This window comes from Limanda limanda, chromosome 3 (assembly GCF_963576545.1).
Source record: "Limanda limanda chromosome 3, fLimLim1.1, whole genome shotgun sequence".
In the NCBI taxonomy this organism is placed as follows: domain Eukaryota; kingdom Metazoa; phylum Chordata; class Actinopteri; order Pleuronectiformes; family Pleuronectidae; genus Limanda; species Limanda limanda.
In genome coordinates, this window is record NC_083638.1 from 19730738 (window position 1) to 19750973 (window position 20236).

At 40.3% G+C, this 20236-nt stretch overlaps 1 protein-coding gene across 1 annotated transcript; it reads left to right on the forward strand.

Moving 5' to 3' along the window:
- The first annotated feature begins 10419 nt into the window (after positions 1–10419).
- eif3m (eukaryotic translation initiation factor 3, subunit M) lies at positions 10420–16468 on the forward strand. Its single transcript, XM_061067801.1, has 11 exons — positions 10420–10537; positions 11205–11337; positions 11556–11694; positions 11982–12105; positions 13263–13357; positions 13481–13564; positions 13661–13760; positions 14443–14524; positions 14919–15062; positions 15437–15497; positions 16232–16468. Exons 1-11 carry the CDS (start codon positions 10496–10498, stop codon positions 16353–16355), a joined length of 1128 nt encoding a protein of 375 aa, XP_060923784.1. The 5' UTR covers positions 10420–10495; the 3' UTR covers positions 16356–16468.
- Positions 16469–20236: the final 3768 nt, after the last annotated feature.

The window sequence follows — 20236 nt, forward strand, 5'->3', positions numbered from 1 at the left end:
ACAACAACAAGTAAAAGAGTGTCTTTACGTATTTAATTTCCTGTGTGTACACATCAAAAGATATGGATATCTGAACATGTACAACTGAATGAAACTGACAAAGTTCAAAGTTAAACTAGATAAAAAACAATTTAATTTAAAAAAAAAACTAAGATGTTTTGCCCTGTTGACCTCTGGGTTTCTCGTAAGTTCATGTCTGACTCTTCTGACTCATCTGTAACATTAACTATTTCCCACTTTCAAACTCTATTTCTAACTGGATGGAGCAACAACGTAAAGAAAAGACATGAGAAAAGTGAAAAACAGATGAGTCACAAGATACCACACTTGGTTTGGTAAGACCATAGTCTTATTAAGTACAATTATTATTTTAATTATAAATATGTATTGATTTTTTAAGTATTATCTTATATTATTATTTTTGTTCTGTATTTTTTATTTTTATTTTTATGCAAGATGAGACAAAGTCAAGAAGACAGATTTCCACAAAATAAAAAATCCAGTATATTTTGATGAAGATTTGATAAAGGGGCAGATTCAGGATTGGCTTTTTCTCTTTCTCCAACATTGGGAGATAGCATATAATACAATTCAATTTGGATTTGGTGAATATAAATTTGGTTTCATAAGGAAACTGTTGGAAGGTTTACACTCAACTGAGAGTTCTAGTTACTATTTTATTAATTCCAATGAAGGCGTTCACATATACAAATTTAAAAAAACTTTTTTGTGTTTTCTTTAATGACATATTGAATAACATAGTAATTCATCAAAATGTAAAAATAATAAAGCATGCAGAAAACATACTCTGACTTATCCCATTTTGGCAAAAGCGCTGTTTTGCTAAAAGCTACTTCACGCAAACTGCATGGCCTTGGAGCAAAGCCACATCACACAAAAGGATAATTATTTATTAGTGGAGGAGAGGGGGAGGTATGTGTGTGTGTGTGTGTGTGTGTGTGTGTGTGTGTGTGTGTGTGTGTGTGTGTGTGTGTGTGTGTGTGTGTGTGTGTGTGTGTGTGTGTGTGTGTGTGTGTGAGCACTTAAGAGATAGGGGTTTTGACCTTAACTCAGTGTAGAACTACAGAAGAATGCAGTAAGTCGAAATATGCCAGTGAATTCAACACAGCTGCTGTGGATTTTTTAACATTATAATATTTGTCAGTTTAGCAGTTCGGTGCCTCCTTTACTTTAAAGTCTGACACAGTGAACAAATATACTATGCTACATCCAGTGGAGCTTTACAGTCAGATGTGATGAGAACATAATGCTCACTTCTGTCTTCACTTCACTTTACAGTGTATATGAGAAAGAATAAGAACAAAAGCAGTAAAAAGAAACCTTGATCATTGTAAAAAAAAAAATAAAAAATGACTTGACTATTGATTTCAAAAACTTGGTGTAAAATAAATTATGCAACAGTGAATTAGTTTACAAAGTAATTTCATTTGTTTTATTGATATCAATTACTCAGCATGGAATTAAAAAAACTCCACTGACGATGCTGAGAGGTGAAGAGTGTTTCGTCACTTCTTCTCAACACCATCTGGAATATTATAGTCTAGGATTCCAGTGAAGGTAAGTGACCACTGATTCAACTTAAGAAGAAGCGATGGGAGGGGAGAGACTGACATCTGAAATGGGCAAAGCGGAGGAAGCAAGAAAAACAAATGAGAGTAAATTCAAAGAAAAAAAAACAGTAAGAGTGATGAAATCTTCCGAAAAAAATTCTGAAGAAGCATGAACACAGGCTGCTGTTGTTGAACCACAAGTCTTTGTTGCACAATCACACTGATAAATCCACTTAAATCCAGTTTTGGTGACTATTCTTTTTGACGTTCAGTAGACGGATCACTTGCTGCAGCTCGACAGATGCTGATTCCACTGTGAGACTTTGCAGTAACAGCAGCTTGGTCAAAGACAAAGTCATTTTCTTAGTCACATAATTAAAAATATGATCAGAATGGCACTCAGTAGAGCGAACTATTCCCTGGAAAAAGTTTTAAAATGTCATAAAAATGCAATCTATCTCAAAATGTTAAAGATAGTGAAGAAAAGATTCCTGGATCCACCCTGTAAAGCAGATCTACACCAACATTTAAAGGGTTCTTCACTGACCCATAGCACATCCTTTCACTTAGTTCTGTAGCAATCCGTCCTGTTGTTTTTACACTATCTTGTTCACAGACATACAAATCAATAAACAAATGGACAGGGGTAAAAACCTAATCTAGACTTGAACAGAACTAGTTCTTACGGCGTGTTGTCAGCTGTGAAAGTCAACCCCCCCCCCCCTCCAATCTGAGGTCAAAAAGGTGCGTGGGGGAGGGCAGTTTCCTAAGCTATTTAATTATTCTTCTGAAAACACATACTGACACTTTAACTCTTTTCAGGACAACAATAAACCCTATTTGACCAAGAGCTATCTGACAATCTAATAATCCAAGCATATCTGCTGACATCCATTTTAACAGTCATAACCTCTGAAAGATAAACACAGATTTCTCTGGATGATTCGTGGTCTCTGACTTACTCTATTCTGGGAAACAAACGAGTGCAAAGGCAGACCCGTATCCCCGGGGATCACGCAGACATCCAGAGGACGTCCACGTAGCCAATTTCAAAATAGCAGCAAAGAGAATTAATTTCTCCCTAAACAGTTTGAAAAAAAAAGAACCCTCCTGTGGTCCGCCCTCTACAAACAAACAGAAACACTAAATAATGTAGTACATGTACAAAAGGTTGTGGCACAATTAGAAGTATCTTGCCAAAAATCTGAGCGAGAGAGAGAGAAAGAGAGAGAGAGAGAGGATATGCTTGTGAGCCAAGGCAAATGCTGGCCGTGCCTTCCCCAGCGGAGTCTTTAGCAGGGATGCATCAAATGTGACGGGGGCCGGGAGAAAACAAGCCTTTCAGCCCCTATGACGGATGGCAGTCCCCAAATACACCCATTCTTCAGCTCGCTCGCTGGTTAACTCAGGGTTTAAAACAACAACGCCGTGCCGAGGAAGGGAAATGGTCAATACTGCCTCTGACCTTTTACAAGAAATACACTCGACTCCAGCTTTCTGCACCGCGATGAGTAACAGGCAACTGGAGAGGGGTTGGTTCCAGCCAGAGAGACGCATGATAAACTACGCAGATATGTGACTTGGCGGAACACATGAAGAAGAAATTACTTTTTCCATTTTAATAACCATCTGTATTCATGCTACTGCATCCGGAGATAGACAGTTTATTAAGCTGCTTCTTTTCAAATCGAGAGCGCCGGCGATTTAAAACGATGTGATTTATTTACATTTTTAAAACTTTAAGCAATCAGTTTTTTCTTTTGTGGCTACGATTTGATCATCAAAACAGTCTGCGTAAGAGAAGTGCCAGAGAGCAACAGGTGTTATTTTGATGTGCTGACAGTGGCATAAAAAAGGCCTAGTCCTTCACTTGTCTGCGTGGGCATGGAAACACTCAGATAACAAACACAGCAGCATTTCTAGGAAAGCAAAGAACACCAAAGAGTTATATTCTTCAGTCTTCTGTCAATGAGCTTCTGAGAACAGTGTTCGGGTTGTGCGAGAGCCAGTCTCCTGCTCTTTGAGATAACAAAAAACGAACACACCTCTCATCATCTTGTCATTTTGCTCATTGACGCAAACATTTGGAAAAATCTGCATCACACCTAAATTCATTTTCACACATCTTTGCTCCTGCCTGGGGTCGACATAGAACGCAACAATCGCCACTTTTTAATTTCCTCTCATATCTTCCCAGAGCTGCTCTTCAAAGTCTTGCATATCAGCGCAGAGATAAGAAACAGAGGAGAGGGATCTCCACGGCTCATGTGTCAGACACAACACTGGTCCAGTGAGGTTTCACACACCAGCGCTTCTTCATGTTGATGATCACCTTTCACCTTTACCCTCTCCCCCATATTCATTTACATTCGTTTACAAGCTGGACGCTCAAGGATCAAATACGAGTGGGAATACTTTTAAGCGAGGAATATAAACAGTCAGATCAAAGTACAGAGTGACAGCTAAATGGTCAGCAAACCCTAAGAACAGGCGTGAGTCTATCTATCGTTAAACCGACTTTTAAAATGGGTCATGAATTTATACGTTCGTTAAAAAAAATTCTTAATAAGAAGACTTGGGATTTGGCCGGGACTCCTCAAACTAAATCAGTGTTTATGTTTATCATCAACAAAATAACACATCGCCCAGTGCAACAGTGTGGCCTTAATAATGTGTTTTAATACATTTTAGATCACAGAGGAATGAGTTGGAGCAGCTTCTGGCAACACGGGCAGTATTTTTCGCTGGAACATTTTGAATGTGGTTTGTTGACAATAAGAAAAATACAGAACAGGAAGCTTCTAATTATCTTTGAGCGATCCAAACAGTTATTGGTTTTAAACTGCATTCATGGTATGTCAGCAGAATGGGATTCGAAGGAAAAGCACCTGAATGTGATAGCTCCGGTAACGCAGATTGTTGACATGATGTGATATTTATTTTCTATGAGTGGAATATGTCATTGACAGAAATTCCAGATATATCTAAAGTCAGAGGCTGACAAGACGTTAAACAGATCGTCTGCTTGTTATTAAATCTTACACTTAACCTACCTTGATATTTTATACCATTAAAAAATAAGTGGATCTTTATTTTGCATTCCACTGTACAGTCATCTCCGGTGTCTTGTTGCAATTCTCTGAATAACCCACTGTATGTCTCATCCCAGCAGGTGCCTGTGTGTCAGGATCAAGGCCGGCCATTATCAGTTCTTACCGGTAAACCACAGCCTCTTCCCTGCTGTCACACCCCGGCAGCTGCAGCCAGGGCGTAAGCAGAAAACATTTCACATATCTCCAGTGGTTACTGACTCTGTTGTCCTACCCTTAGGTCTCATTCTGAGGCGAGGAGAGCAAATGTTTACAGGATGACTTGGACTAAAAATCACCACAATCAGAACATAGAGTGACTGTTATCTCTCAAAATGAGGAAATGCGCTGTTACTGTAACTTTCTCAGCCCCAGTGAGACACACTATAGATTAGTAACAGTAATGTTTGACATAGTGGACTTTTAAAGCACCTTTAAAGCACAGTATATTTTGTGTAAAGTATTGACTGTAAATAAGGATGGAACAATACGTCTCCACTTCATCTGAGTATCCACAAATTCGGCCAAAATGTCTCAGTAGCGGACCCTGCCGTGTTGTGCATTTGGAGACAGTAGGGATCAAGTGACAGATCTGTGGTAGTGACGTCCCGTAAACACATGCTGTCGACCCAATCGTGACTCGGTCTCAGTTGTCAATCATGATGTTTTACCCTGTTTTCAAATAACAACAAATTTCGACAAAACCTGCCGCAAAATGAACACTTGAACAAACACTAGTGTGATAAGAACTACCTAAAATGATCAGTAACTATCTTTACAAAATGTATTTGATGTTTATTTTGAATTTTTTGATTGGTTCATGTCCTATTCACTTACATTGATGAGGTGGGATTTGAACCTATTTGCTTTATTTTTGAAGAAATTGTACTTTCTTGATTCGTGTTGTTCTTGGTTTGTACCCTCGGGGTTGAATGCACCTAATGTAAGTCGCTTTGGATAAAAGCGTCAGCTAAATGAAATGTAATGTAATGTAATATACTGCAGCCAACCACCAGGTGGCCATCGTTACGCTTTGGCTTCACTTTTGTGGTGAAGCCATGATGTTCATCTTTAAATGAAGTGTTTACCCTCAGTTGTTATATATATTTTTGGGCTTGTTCTTAAACAATTTGATTAATTAATGAGACATCTTTATAATTGCCTGTTCTCTTTCTTCAGCACTGTATTTATCTGCAAGAGTTTGAATGGTATCTTAAAGGCATAGGGTCACACTGTTAAACATGCGTTAAATTGATTTCAGAGATTTGGCATCTGTAGCTTCAAGCCAAATATTGTGTAACATATCCCCGATGGAAATAAATTTGATTCTTTGTTTGACCATTCTCTTAAAAAGAGCATTTCTCCTCCTAGACTCTGGGTGTGAGTAATATAAACACTCTCTGATGAAAAGAGACCACTCCATCATGAAGACCCTCCAGTCCCTCTGTAGTGACTCAACTGGTCCAGACAGAAATATCACAACTGGACTGTAACTTCTTTTCTTTTTTTTTTCTTTAGCTGCTACCATTAGGTTGCAATAGCACATTCCACGTGGGGAGGGGGGATTAACGACCTCAGATAGTTCAACACCACAAATGCAAACTCACTTTGATTGATTGCTGCGGCCTGTGATATGAAGCTAGTCATTAAGTGATATGCAAGATAACGGTGGTATTTCACGAATCCACCTTCTCTGTCTGCTCACGCGTTTAAGGTGCTCGAAGGTAGGCACAGTTGGGCCGAGTAATGTCTACAAAATATTGTTTATTAAAGAAGAATAAAGTTTGAATTAAATGAAAAACATAATTGTAAATTAATTTCCCTAAGTCTGAGCTGCATCAAGCTGTGTGACTGATCATCTGATGGTTGAGTTACTAAGCGATCATAAGGGCAGAACAGCCAACACGTTTGACAACAGGCATTCAGCTGGATAAGGCATATAACTCTATACACCAATGAGCTTTAATCTGATTAAAGCTGCTTTAATTAACTTGTTGCCAGTAGGGGGCAAAATGACATTAAATTACACAGCCACAGCTTGTTCAAATAATTAAGCTGTTGTGACTAACTAGTTAGCAAATATTTGTACTTGGTTAAATTGAACTTTAACCAAACAACAACAAATCGATGTGTAAAAGCAATATTCACTCCTAATTAAGCCTCGGTTTGGTCTCCACCAAGTCCCGAGAAAGTGGCCAGACTCAAACATATGATAAATCTTCAAGCCACAAGATATATATGAAACAAAGAGGCAAAAAGTTACTATAGAGCAATTTTTGTTTTAAAGCCCAATTCCTGTCTTTTAGCATTCACAACACTTAAAGATTATTTTAAAATGCAACTTTTTCATTATTTTTTTGTTAGTCACATGTTTTGATAGTAAATTAATTTGTCATTGTGTCTATAAAATTGAGTGAGATTGTCAAAATCTTTAAATTCTCCTTACAACAGAAGATAATTTCAATGCACTATAACGAGTGATACAGAAAAGCAGCAAAATCCTTGCAATCGTTAATGACACGAATTTGTAGGAAACATTCTTTTCTCAATTCGCTATGAATTTTTCTAAATAATGAATCAGTTATTCTTTACAGCTGTAGAGTTTAGGAATTGAAATATATTAAATACTGGATTATGGTCATTTATTCAAATAAAATCATAACAACTGGTCAAATGTTTATAATATAGTTCTGCAGCAGTAAACCACAAAAGTCCATCATTGGACTTTACATGTCTCAGACTTACTTCTGGTTGAGGTTTTTTGGATTTTGTTTGATTATTTGTTTTCTTGTATATGTGTGTGTAGGTGTGTGGGGACGGTGTGTCGGTTTATAAGTAATTAACAAGCCATTGACTCCACCGAGGGAAGCAGGGAAGTTACTCATGCGATGCAGCCTGACAAGGTCAGTGACTGATAGATGAGCCCGAGCGAGGGGATTTTTCAGAGATTATGAAAGCAGGCCGAACTGTGGGAACCTGACAATTAGTGGGTGGAAGGTAGGCAGCCATGTTGGATGATGAACATGAGACTGGTTTACATGGATACTCACCACTTGGCTGGCGGACATGGAAAGAGCAGAAACCTGGGCTCAACGTATTCTTAACACACAGTCATTTATCTTTGAGGAGGCTGAGGAGGCGATTTGCCAGCAGTTCCGGGACAACTTGGGCTATCTCCAATCAAACATACACAGAGGAGATTTTGACCATATTTATTAAAAAATCTGTCCTAAAAAAAATCATAACCACATATTAATTTATTAGACTAATATAGAGGTAGGAAAGAATATAGACAAATAAATACTGAGGTGGGATAAATTACACACACACACAACCAAAGGGCTTTGTATTGACTTACATTGATTTCCTGGACACTTCCTCCAACCTTAACCATAGTTACTACCTGCCTAACTTGAACCTTAACATTAACCTGAACTTAACCTAAACGTGCCCTAAACACAAACAGATTTAGCTCTGTTGGCTTAATTGTTTGTGTTTGAAAGTGTATGGTGTATTTGGGGGATGTACTTTGTGTTGCTGTTAAACTCCATTATTCTATTGTACCTCTGTTATTTAAGATACACTAGTTGGTGTGAATGAGCTGGACCAAATACAAGAAACATCCATCCATTAATTTATGATATCACTTATACTGGGGTGTACTCTGGACAATCTGCATGTCTTGACTGTGAGACCCTGGACTGTGGGAAGAAGCTGGAATAGAAAACCCAGGAGGAAATGAGAATCAAACCAGGAACATTCTTGCTGTGAGGCGACAGTGCCGACCACTGAATCACCAGGCCGCCCATAAAACAAACACTCATCAATATAATGCAATACAGTTAAACCACCCCACACACAACATCCTTTAAAATGACGGCAGAGACAGACCATTACTCATTAAGGTATGACTTACTACTGTTGTATTAGATCACATTAGCCTAAGCAATGTGAAGCCAATAAACTAGTATCTGAGTGAATGCCCCTATAAAGTAAAGTAGTATAGTCTCATTTTATTTTTTTAATGAATCCAATTCTATTTTTAAATGGTTTCCTGAGACCACAGCATGAAATAAAGTAATACTCAACGGAAGTTTAAAAATAATCTATTTAAGTTAACAGTATTTCTATATAGTAAAAATGCTTAATACTTTGTTGACCCAGATACAAGCCACTGTCAACCAGTCAAAGAAAAAACGAGAAGTTTAAGAGAATTGGTATCCATCATGAGACATTACCCTTTCTTGCAGAAGTAAGATGATGGGAATTCGCCTTGGTAGCATCTGTTGTGATTTCACAACCAAGATAAATAGAGTGACCAATACTCTTCCACTGAATTCTGCACCCATCTACACCCACCAGAGATCAATGCAAGTAACATGGACAATGTCTGCATGTATCTTATGAAGTCTATGTTGCCAAGTTAGATTTATGAGAATATAAAACCGACTTAATCCCATTTTACCATGTACCAGGTACAGTCTCTGAGGAGATAAAAGGGTTTTCTGTACCATCCATGCTACTTTCAGGACATTCTGCTGTGAATATTATAAACGCTATCGAGCATCGCAACACTTTAAAGAGCTTTTAAAGAAGACAAAAACTAATTCTCTTCGATGCACCTGGAGCTTCAAAGCCCCCCCCAACGCTCTTATTCTGGCCTTGAAATAGACCAGGCACTTGACAACAGCTGTTAATCAGATAATGAAAGCCTCAGAGTTACACAAGCACACTTGTGGAGAAGCAGCTATAAATTCTTTGCCATGACAGCATACAAGGGTGGGACTCAGTACCAGGCACTTGCCTTCCTAACGGAATGAAGCCTCACACTATCACTATGAGGAAGCACTGCACCAGTCATTTCCCCTCCGAGCACTATTTTAAGGTATTTGTGCTAGTGACCGCAACACACTTCAGTTCCCTAACTGTAACTGCGAAGAGAAAAACATGACGAGGAGGACTTTCGAGAAATGATGACATAGCATGATTCGTGTCCTCGGTGTAGGAATTCACCCAAAAACACATAGTTGAGTGACAGGTGAACGGAGGTGGAAATGGAAAACGCTCCACAGTATCAAAACCTCAATGGTAAGTAACCTGACTCCATAGTTTTGGGGTGAACTCCTGCACCACTTACCCTCTTCACCTCCCTCCCCTCAATCACCACATGACCTGCCATGGTCACAATGGACAGGATCACACTTGGCACAGAGGGAGTGTGAACCCATGGGTCAGCGGGGGTCTGGTGGAAGAGTGCTGCCCTATGACACTGACTGTGTTTCCGGTCGGGGATCTCCGGGCCAGGCCTGCGATGGTGGTCCTCACGACTCCATCAGATAACCTCTCCCCGGGATCAGGTTCACCTGTCGGCCTTAACTCTCGTTCGAGGCCCCCAGGGTTAATCTGCCAGAGTGGAGATTGATGCCTGGATGAAAAAGAATGAAATATTAGGCTGTGTTGCTGGAAGTCAGGTGATAAAATGTATTTATGAGGTGGTCTGACCTCTGAAGGAAGGGGAAGCACAAGTTGAAGTTGTGCAGCTCATACAGGATAATAACAATGAATAAAAATTGACATATTAATAGAAAACTATAAATTATAATGGGGGAAGATATTGAAAAAGACAACGTTTTAAAAGGCTCTCTTTGGAAAGAAGGGCTAATACAATGAGAAATGCTTTCGCAGTAAATTCCAGATGTGGTTACTGTCGCTTTAACAACTTGACCCGGAAGTGGAAGACTTGCCCCGGCTTTGATCCCTTTTCTTTTCCGCTCAGGTCTCTGCCGTGGTGAGAGCGTGGATTTCATCATCTGGGCTCAAACAAAACCACCAAACATGAGCGTCCCAGCGTTTATCGACATCACGGAAGAGGACCAGGTACGAAGCGTTTTCCTTTAGAAACTCTCTCTGCTCCGTGTTTTGCCTGCGGATGAGTCGAGAAACGGAAACTATCCAACCAGATAGCTTAGCATGCTAGCTAGCTAAGAAGCTAGCCGCTAGCGTATTAGCTGACAGGTACATGCTGATTGTTAGCTGCACGCTGCTAATGTGACATATGTTGCAGCTCGGTGCGAGTCATTGAATGAATAAATTAACCATGTAGCTCTTGTGTATGAAGAGGAGTTGATAGTTAACGCCATTTAATCACTGGATTTACGTATTACGCTGTCACCGCTCGAGTAGCAGGTCTTCAGTGTTGTAATTGTAGGATAGCTATACATGCTAACTACGCAGCCTTACATTTAGATAAACAAAGCAGGGAATGTTGCAAAACAGTTTAAGCAACTGGGAAACTAGAGATGTAGCCTTTTTAATTGGTATATATATGAACATGTTTATCTTCCCTTGTAGCTTGTGTGCAGCTAATTTTCGGTGTGATTCAAAACAGAACCTCACAGTAAATGCTTAATTATAACACACACTACTAATATTGCACTTTTACAATACTCACACACTGATTCATGTATATACACGTGACGATTGGCGTTCTTTGTGTTATTGGGTGTTGTTTATCCACTAATGCTGATTCTGTGACTGTGTGCAGGCCTCAGAGCTGAGAGCCTACATCAAGGCCAAAGGAGCTGAGATCTCCGAGGAGAACGCTGAAGGTGGACTCCATGTAGATCTGGCTCAGATCATCGAGGCGTGTGACGTCTGCCTCAAGGACGATGATAAAGGTAGGCCATGATGATCACCCCCGTGTCTAACCCAGCATCATTCATGTACGTGTTGGACAAAGACACGATTTTATTGGTATGAAGGGTTACCCCTGCAGTGATAAGTTCCTGACTGCCATAAATAAAGTGTAATATTGAAGTAATCAGCCGAGTCTGAAACTTCACCTGGATGAATAACAATGTTTTCCCTGTAGCCTAATTCCTGCTTCTCTCTGCAGATGTAGAGAGTGTGATGAACAGCATCGTGTCCCTGCTGCTGATCCTGGAGACGGACAAGCAGGAGGCTCTCATTGAAACTCTTTGTGAGAAGCTGGTGAAGTTCCGTGAAGGAGAGAGACCCTCCCTCCGGATGCAGTTGTGAGTCCTGTCGCCCTGCCCCCCCCCAAAAAAAACCTTCAGCATCACCTCCATATTGTGTTATCTCTGAAATGATGGTCAAAAGAAAATACATTCTTTAAGTAAACAATTTAGGTCACTGTTTGTGTTGAACTAAATCAGGAATTTTACTGTAGTGGATATGAATAGGAACATTCAGAAGCAGCAAAGTCTTTATCTTTAACAAATCTCAAAACATGTAACCATTTTGAAAAAAAATCGGATCTCTGTGAAAATGTATAACTGTCTCTATAACTGTTTTGTAACAGGCTGAGCAACCTGTTCCACGGCATGGATGAGAACACTCCAGTGAGATATACCGTATTCTGTGGTCTCATCAAAGTGGCGGCAACATGTAATGCCATCAACTTTATCCCCACGGACCTTGATCAGGTATAACTCTTCATCATGATCACCTGCTAAAACTGACGGATGAAACTGTAGTTTTTACGTTTATCTTTTTGGCTACAGACAAAGTTAAATGAGGAATGTTTTTTATTGAACTGTACACATGTCCATGGGCTGTAATGGGGGCCATAGCACTGACAGGCAATGACAGACGTGAGGCCCTATTGAAATTGTAAGGATTATTATTATACAGGCAAATGAATTGGCTTTTTGATGGCTTTAACATGCTCAAATTCTTACCAAAATTTGCGAGATTTGAGATGAGTGTCATCACAACAAGATCGAGTTTGTCACACGGTGTGACCGTGGCGTGGCGTCAAAGTTTGATTACGCGCCATTAAAACACGATGTTCTGTATCGCTGACATACACGGACCATAAATCCTTCGATGCTGAGCCGTAAACAAACAACTCCATTCCTGCACTGACAGTATCAGTGGTCATAGATCAAATAATCTTTATGTCTTGCAAAGGTGAAGTCTCTCTCTCAGAATTGGGACATTTCCTCAAACCGTGTAAACATTGAGGTACGGCGAAGGTTCATCCTTCGCCAAAGGAGACGATGTTGTCATAACTCCACTGTGCATTGTCCTATCACCACCAAACTTCTGTCTCATGAACAGAGTCCAAGCCTGAACAGTTCTATGTGTCAATATTTCCTCAGTCATTATTTATTATTTTCAGACAAAGCGCATGCAATGCTTCAAAATGCATGTGCTTGGGCCAGCCCAGTGCTGCTTTGCAGTCCTAGAAATTTTAGAAATTGTATTTTATAGTTGGTACTTTCCAGGGTTGGATAATTCTGGATATTTTTATTATTATTTTTCCGGCAAATTAATTGGCTTTTTGAGGGCTTTAAACATGCTCAAATTCTTACCAAAATTAGCAGAAAGCTAGAAAGTGGTGAAAATGTACGTATTCTGGAGGAATTTTCAACGGGCGTCGCAAAATGGCTCAACGGTGCCCCCCCGAGACCCCCGGTACATGTTCACATTGACAATCTCCACAAAAATCGATACACAGGTATATCATGACCAGATAAACAAAAAAGTCTGTAGGAGCAATTGGAAAAACGCAACAGGAAGCCTGCTATTTTTTTCCTTATGTATCTAATTTTTGTTAAATGTTTCTGCCCCTGATCAGGTGCGCAAGTGGATCATTGACTGGAACCTGAACACAGAGAAGAAACACACGCTATTGAGGCTGGTGTATGAAGCTTTGGTTGATGGCAAAAAAAGGTAAATTCCGACAGAGTAAGGTGTGTGGGGAGATGCATGTTTGGATATGTGCAGAAGCAAATCATCTGTGAATTAAAAAGTGGGAAAAAAAGGTTTCAACACAGTATTTTCCTCATTTCCTAGTGAGACGGCAGCCAAAGTGATGGTTGAGCTGCTGGGAAGTTACACAGAAGACAACGCTTCACAAGCACGGGTTGATGCCCACAGGTAAATGCGTAGAACTTGTTTTTAACAATTGTCTCTAAGCCTTGATTTACTGAACATTCATCTTACTTTCATCCATCTGTGTGCTTTGTGTTTTAGATGTATCGTCCGTGCTCTCAAAGACCCCAACACCTTCCTGTTTGACCACCTGCTCACCCTGAAACCTGTTCGCTTCCTGGAGGGAGAACTAATCCATGATGTGAGTACTGAGGGATGTGTGATTATTTACAGGTTATAAAAAAGAGATTATAGGCCTTTTCAGTTTTTTTCCCAAAAATCTATTGTCCCGTCAATTTTGTTCTCTGCAGATTTTGCAATATTGCCTATCATAGCCCCAAAAGTGCCAAAAACATTGTTTCCTAAAGCAATATTTGGCATCAGTCAGTGTAACAAGCTGATCCATATTGCCTGTGTAGAATACCAATTTATTTCATGTGATGAGTAGGATAACACACACACTGGTGTAAAAGCCTACTAACTGAGTTTTAGATTTAGATTTGTTAGGACAAAAACAGCCCAATATCAATGTCACTTATTAAGTTTGAATGTTGAGTAGCAGGTTTTTACATCAGCATCAGCTGAACAGGTTGAGACAATGGGGGGGGGGGGGGGGGGGTTATTTTCAATCAAATGTTGGCTGTTTCTTAGGGTCAACAGAGTATCAAGTACAAAGCTATCTATAGTTTAGTACATTATACATAAAGAATGAAACCATTTGCAGAAAGCCAGTGAGATGTTTATCTCATTGTCTATGATTATTATTTGTATAGATATATATGTATATTATAATATATATGTTCAAAGTGTATAAATACAAAGTTGATCTTATTGTGATTATGCAGTCTTCTAATGGCCCTTCCTCCCTCCCTTTGTCTTTACAGCTATTAACCATCTTTGTCAGTGCCAAACTAGTATCATACGTCAAATTCTACCAGAGTAACAAAGAATTCATCGATTCTCTTGGTAAGTAACCCTAACTTGATCAATTCTACTGATACATAAGTATACACATCATGTTTAAAAGTCTTATACAGTTTGATGTATGGCGAAAAATTCGTAAGCTCTAAATAGATTTCCATATTGAGCAAAGGTGCAGTGCTGTGTTGACACTGTGCAGGAATGTGTGTGTGTCAGCAGTGTATCTCTTTCTCACTACTCGAGGCTTAGGTGTAATTAAAAGCATGTGTAGGATGGATTCTCAAAACAGACCGTGCGGAGGGATGTTTGTGTTAATGAGTAGATTCCCTGACTGCTTGCTCCTAAATGTAGAAACGATTATCACAGGGAAACTCCCAGAGTGGAGAGTAATCGACTGTGACTGTTTGCTGCTTAATGATCCCTGCGCGTTTCTCTGCAGAACTGTCTCACGAGCAAAACATGGCCAAGATGCGTCTGCTGACATTCATGGGCATGGCGGTGGAATTCAAGGAAATCTCCTTTGACACCATGCAGACGGAGTTGCAGATTGGACCAGATGACGTTGAGGCTTTTGTCATTGACGGTATGCCTCAAATAGATCTTTGCTGTCCTCCCTTATTAAGCATGCTGTTAGTTTCTCACGGCAGAAAGAGAAAGGAAAGCGATTGAACAGTTGCCTGACTTTTCGTTGTCATTCATTTACTGCCACCTTCCACTAAAGAATGAGGTGGAGATGATGGGACACGAGTTTGACTTTACAGACCTCAGTGGAAAAAGTGTCATAAAGCAAAAATAGCACATTTTAGAGTTTTGCGAGGGGGATTAGCTTCCTCTTCAGTTTCATTTTCCAAGTGCATTTTCTCTTAAAGCACTTACGTGTCGTGGGACTTTTTTAGTGCTTTCTGTCAGAGCCTTGGCCGTCTCATAATTCTTCTCCTGTCCACTTTGTCTTTTTAGCTGTTCGGACCAAGATGGTGTACTGCAAAATCGACCAGACGCAGCGGAAAGTCGTTGTGAGGTATGAAGCTCCATTAAACCATCACACATGGCTTAGCTGTAATAAAGATCTATGTTACCTGTGGTAACATCCGTAACTGGTACCAATCCAAAAGTACTTCATAGATTGTCAAACTACATACCAGGGCTGGACAATCAAACGATATCAATAATTATATATTTTAATTAGTAACAACAAAACAGACATCCAATTTAAATTGATATAATGCTTATACATGGTTTAGGCACAGTGAGGAGGTATAACAAATAATTGATCTTCCTCAGACTTATAAAATGTTTTGCTGTTTATGAAGGGTTTGTCATTTCTCTGCATATGTAGAAGCTTTATGTCCAGCTCCACATCATTTAGATTGATGTGGAGCTGGACCAGGGAGTGCTTGCTTCTTAAATAGTTCAGGCTAATACTTGGCTGCAAGAATTTACCGTTTAATAAGTATGTGGTAATGGTCAAGGAATCTATGCTTTTATTTTTTAAATGGTCTGCAGAAATTCGTTGCTTCTGTAATGAAACCAGGAAAACTATTGATCGAGGAAACATTCCACTGTTTTTCCTGTGATGCGATTCTGCCTCCAAATGGCTGTGATATCATACAGAATACATTCATCATATCTTTTTCCACAGTTACATTTACCACTGCTGTTTTGTTTCTCTGAGGCGTAGGGACATGACCTTGGTCTGCATTTATTTGTATCCGTTTTAACATTCTTCCTTTTTTCTGTCTGCTCTCCCATTAGCCACAGCACACATCGCACCTTTGGCAAGCAGCAGTGGCAGCAGCTGTCCGAGAGCCTCACCTCCTGGAAGGCAAACCTAGCGAACGTCAAGACCAGTCTGCAGGCCCTGTCACCCTCTGCTTAATTCCACCCTAACCCAGCTGTCTAGACTGACCCGCTCTTCTTTTCCACCTCCCAAATTCCTAGACTGAAATTATCAGTTTTTATATTCATTCAATAAAAGAACAGTGGAGATCACCTGTGCTTGAGTTTTTCTTTCTTCTCCATGTTGAATTAATGCAGCACACAGCGTCGGGTTGGATGAATAATTACAAAGTTTGCGACGGCAAAGCCAAAGATTTTCTGTCCCATTAATGGAAAAAACAGACACTGTATAATCAGTCTTTTCAGACGGCTGTTTAACTTGTCATATTTTCATGATGCCACTGACTTTAATGGGGGCTTGTTTTCAAGCAGCTCTCCACATCTGCTTTCGGTTAAAGGACAGCGTGTCGGTATTAGATGAGCTGTGAGAAATGTCCTGCAGCCGGAGGGTCACTCGACTGGGAACACTTGAGGAGTGACAATAGCAATGTGAACTTCTGATGACCCAGTCTGCCTGAGGTCAGAGCTGCATTACTGTAGCATCAACACAAAGCTTGTGGTGTAGGCTGATTCACTGCCACTAACAAAGTTTCAAACTGTCCACAGGGTTATAGATACTGTTCAGCTGTAGTCAGCGTGACTCACTCGCTCTCGATGTGTCAGAAAAAAGTGGAAAAGCAGGGACTTTTCCTATTGATGTAGAGTAAAGTGCCATTTATTCCTGCGCTAATCTGCTCTCAGGCAGCGGGCCAGAACACGAGGATGTGAACTCTCATGATATATGGCCCAGGCATTAGGTGTAAAAAGGGGTCTGTTGGAGTTCTCTCCCTCTGGGGGCTGTGATGAAATCTGCACCAACTGACAAAGTGCAGACTACTGAGATTGCACTCTTTGAATCTCCCAAACCCCAAATCCACAGTGCACCCGATTTTTGACACTAATGAAGCACCAGTTCAACTTGTTCAAATCTGTACCAGGTCATTTCTTATTATTCGAACCCTGTTGCTGAAATACCAGATTAAATCATCAGTGAATGTGTACATTTGTTTTCTTTCCTATCGTACCGGAGGTCTGCTGAGGCTCACCGCTCACTTCTGTCCAGTTGTCCGCAGGGAGCAACATCTCCAGCTCTTATCAGTGGGTGTAAATCACCCAACACATTCTCTGGAGCGTAACCTCACCACGGCACGGGTGGCCTGGTGGCAAGGTGGAGACAAATAATGTGACCGAGGCTTAACACACTGTTTGTAAAGCTTTATATTTCAGTTTCCATCTCTCCACACAGGCTCCTTTTTCTTAGCACGCAGTTTCTTTTCAGTTGCTTCACTTGAACTGCACAGTGAGCGCTCTCTCCTCTTGTCTCTAATTTGTTTCACTGGCTTTAAGTGACTGTTTAGTCGATGGTCCATCATATGAGATGTACCAGATCTTAATAGTGTGTGTGGAGGATGGTGTATCGCACAAACACCATGACCCTTTCTTATCATAGATAGGTAAAGGTTTGTCTGCATTGTTCAGTCATGAAAAACAAATGAGTGGGTTTTTCACGATGTAACCAGTTGAGTTTTAAAAGTCCTTAAACCACAGTCAGGTGCTAGTTTTCACATTAAAGCTGTGTGTTATCATTCCTGTTCATTCAGGCCATTAAGGGATTAAGTGACACACAGTTCACACGATTCAGAGAGTGCAAAATTATATTCCCAAATGGACCTGACTCTAGTGTTTGAGTTAGATCAAATAGAAAACTTCCAAAAGTGAATCTATTCAGTAAATTTTCAATCACCTACTAATTACAAAATATATTACACTATGTAAATTTAAATTTTAATTAAATATAAATAAAGAAAAATTGTATTTAATTAAATTAATTTTAAAAAATAAAAAACTCTGCGAGCAATTCCTGCACAATGGGATCCTGCGCAGGTTCTGCGCAGGTTTCCGCCCCCCACCCCCCACAGGAGATTATGTGCTTGTGTGTGTGTGTGTGGCCGCGGCGCTTCCCGGTTCTTCCCGGCATTACGCTGCCAGTGGGAACATGGGCGAGGAAATGAGGCGGACCGCTTTTCGCGACGCTTCTACCTCCGGTGCGTCCCGGGGTTAGAGGATGATGGTGTGACGTTAATATATTGTTTTACATTGCATGTGTTACGTCATGATAATTCAGTCTCTTGTGCCGCCCTCTCGGCATTTTTCACCCTAGGCAACCGCCGTTGTCGCCTGTACCAGGAGCCGCCCCTGACCATAAGTACAGATTCTGAACACTCCCCATGCTACTGGTCACACCGAGCACAAACCTCGCTGGGTTAGCTCGGGAATTCCCCTGCAACGAAGCCCTATTAATCATCTTAGCTTGAATATTATAGTATATTGTATCATCTGACATCACATATAGGTAAAGTCTGGAAGTTCTCATTTACTTCTCCCCTTTTCTTCATATCAACATTCCTCTGGGGAAATCCGAGAGCCTGACAGTATCCAGAGACTTGGTCAAGTAAAAGAGAGGGGCTCTCGCTGCCCTTCAATTAGCACCATCCAGAAGTCAGTGAGATAATGTTCAATTGCATCCTATCTCTGCTTTACGTAAACACTGAGCAAGAGGCCCGGAGGCTCGGAGACAGATATGACTATTTACACAGAGTGTGAAACATAAACACTGCTGTGGACGATGGTTCGCTGAGCAGAATGGGAAACTTTATCTTGGACTTGTGTTACTGCATGTTTGGCTGTTTTGTCATTTCTGTGAAATTGCTGTAGTCACTATTCTTTGCAAGGGGAAAGGAACAGATGCAATGTCTTCTCTGTCAAAATCACCCGGGAGCCCGTCCCACAAACGTTTCCCATACAAGGCCTGTACACGGTGGAGCAGTCACCACCTCCCCAGCTCTCAGAGATGTTGGGAGACTTGGGAGATTTACTGCTTTTAAAAGAACAGTCCTTGTTGTAGAAATCAAACTCGATGAAACAATGACCACGGTCTTTTATACCGTTGAATTTAACTAACATTTAACCAGGACAATACCAACTAAAAGTATTACATGGTAGCCTCTTTAAAATGTATTTAAGTGTTTTATTGTTTATTATACATACATATTACAGCATAAAGTCCATACAATATAAACATACGGTAAGATAGCTATTTTTTGTGTGTTAACCAGTCATAATAAACACAGTGACTACATATTGATCAGGTATTATGACTTCTTTCTACTCCTTTTTGAGAATAGATTGCCTCATTTGAATTTCCCTCAGTGGGATTTTATTTGAATGCAGATGATCCCCCCCCCCTTGTTTTCTTGTGTATTTATTGTATTTTATTGAAACAAATTTAAGGAGTGTTTTGTCCTTTTAAATGAATGTTGCCTATTGAGCTTTACATATTAGATATTACTCCCATGTATGGATATAGGCTATACATAATGAATATACTCATCATTTTTGATTTTCTCCACATGATGGAGACAAAACCCTTTGGTTTCTGCTCTTGCTCAGGGGAAAGTGTCCTGAGTTGACAGCAGCAGTGTTTAAATAACATGGAGGTAATGAACTCGGGTGGAATGATGGCCAAGATGCGTCTGCCCTGAGTGTCCCTTCGCCCCGGTTATGGAGAGGTGGTGGACTAGTGGCAGAAACTTGGACTATGGGCAGAAAAGTTCTCTGGTTCGTCTCTGGTTCGACTCCACGGAGAAACAACAAAAAGACGAACCTGGATTGATCCCACTGCTCTGTGTGTCCTGCACCAGATGGGTTAAAAGCAGAGGTTAAATTTCCCTCCTTGCTTGTGCATGTCTGTGCATGTGTTTGGGACAAATAAATGAATCTTAATCTTAACAGAGCATCCTCCCAGTCACATGTTTACCGCAACAATCTGTCCTCAACATCCAACACATCAGTGCCCATTCAAATCTTTAAAGGACAAATTGC

Coding starts and splice junctions, on each gene's coding strand:
- eif3m (XM_061067801.1), top strand. CDS start 10,496: ATGAGCGTCCCAGCGTTTATCGACATCACGGAAGAGGACCAG. Junction 14,525..14,918: donor AGAATTCATCGATTCTCTTG/GTAAGTAACCCT, acceptor GTTTCTCTGCAG/AACTGTCTCACGAGCAAAAC. Junction 15,498..16,231: donor CAGCGGAAAGTCGTTGTGAG/GTATGAAGCTCC, acceptor CTCTCCCATTAG/CCACAGCACACATCGCACCT.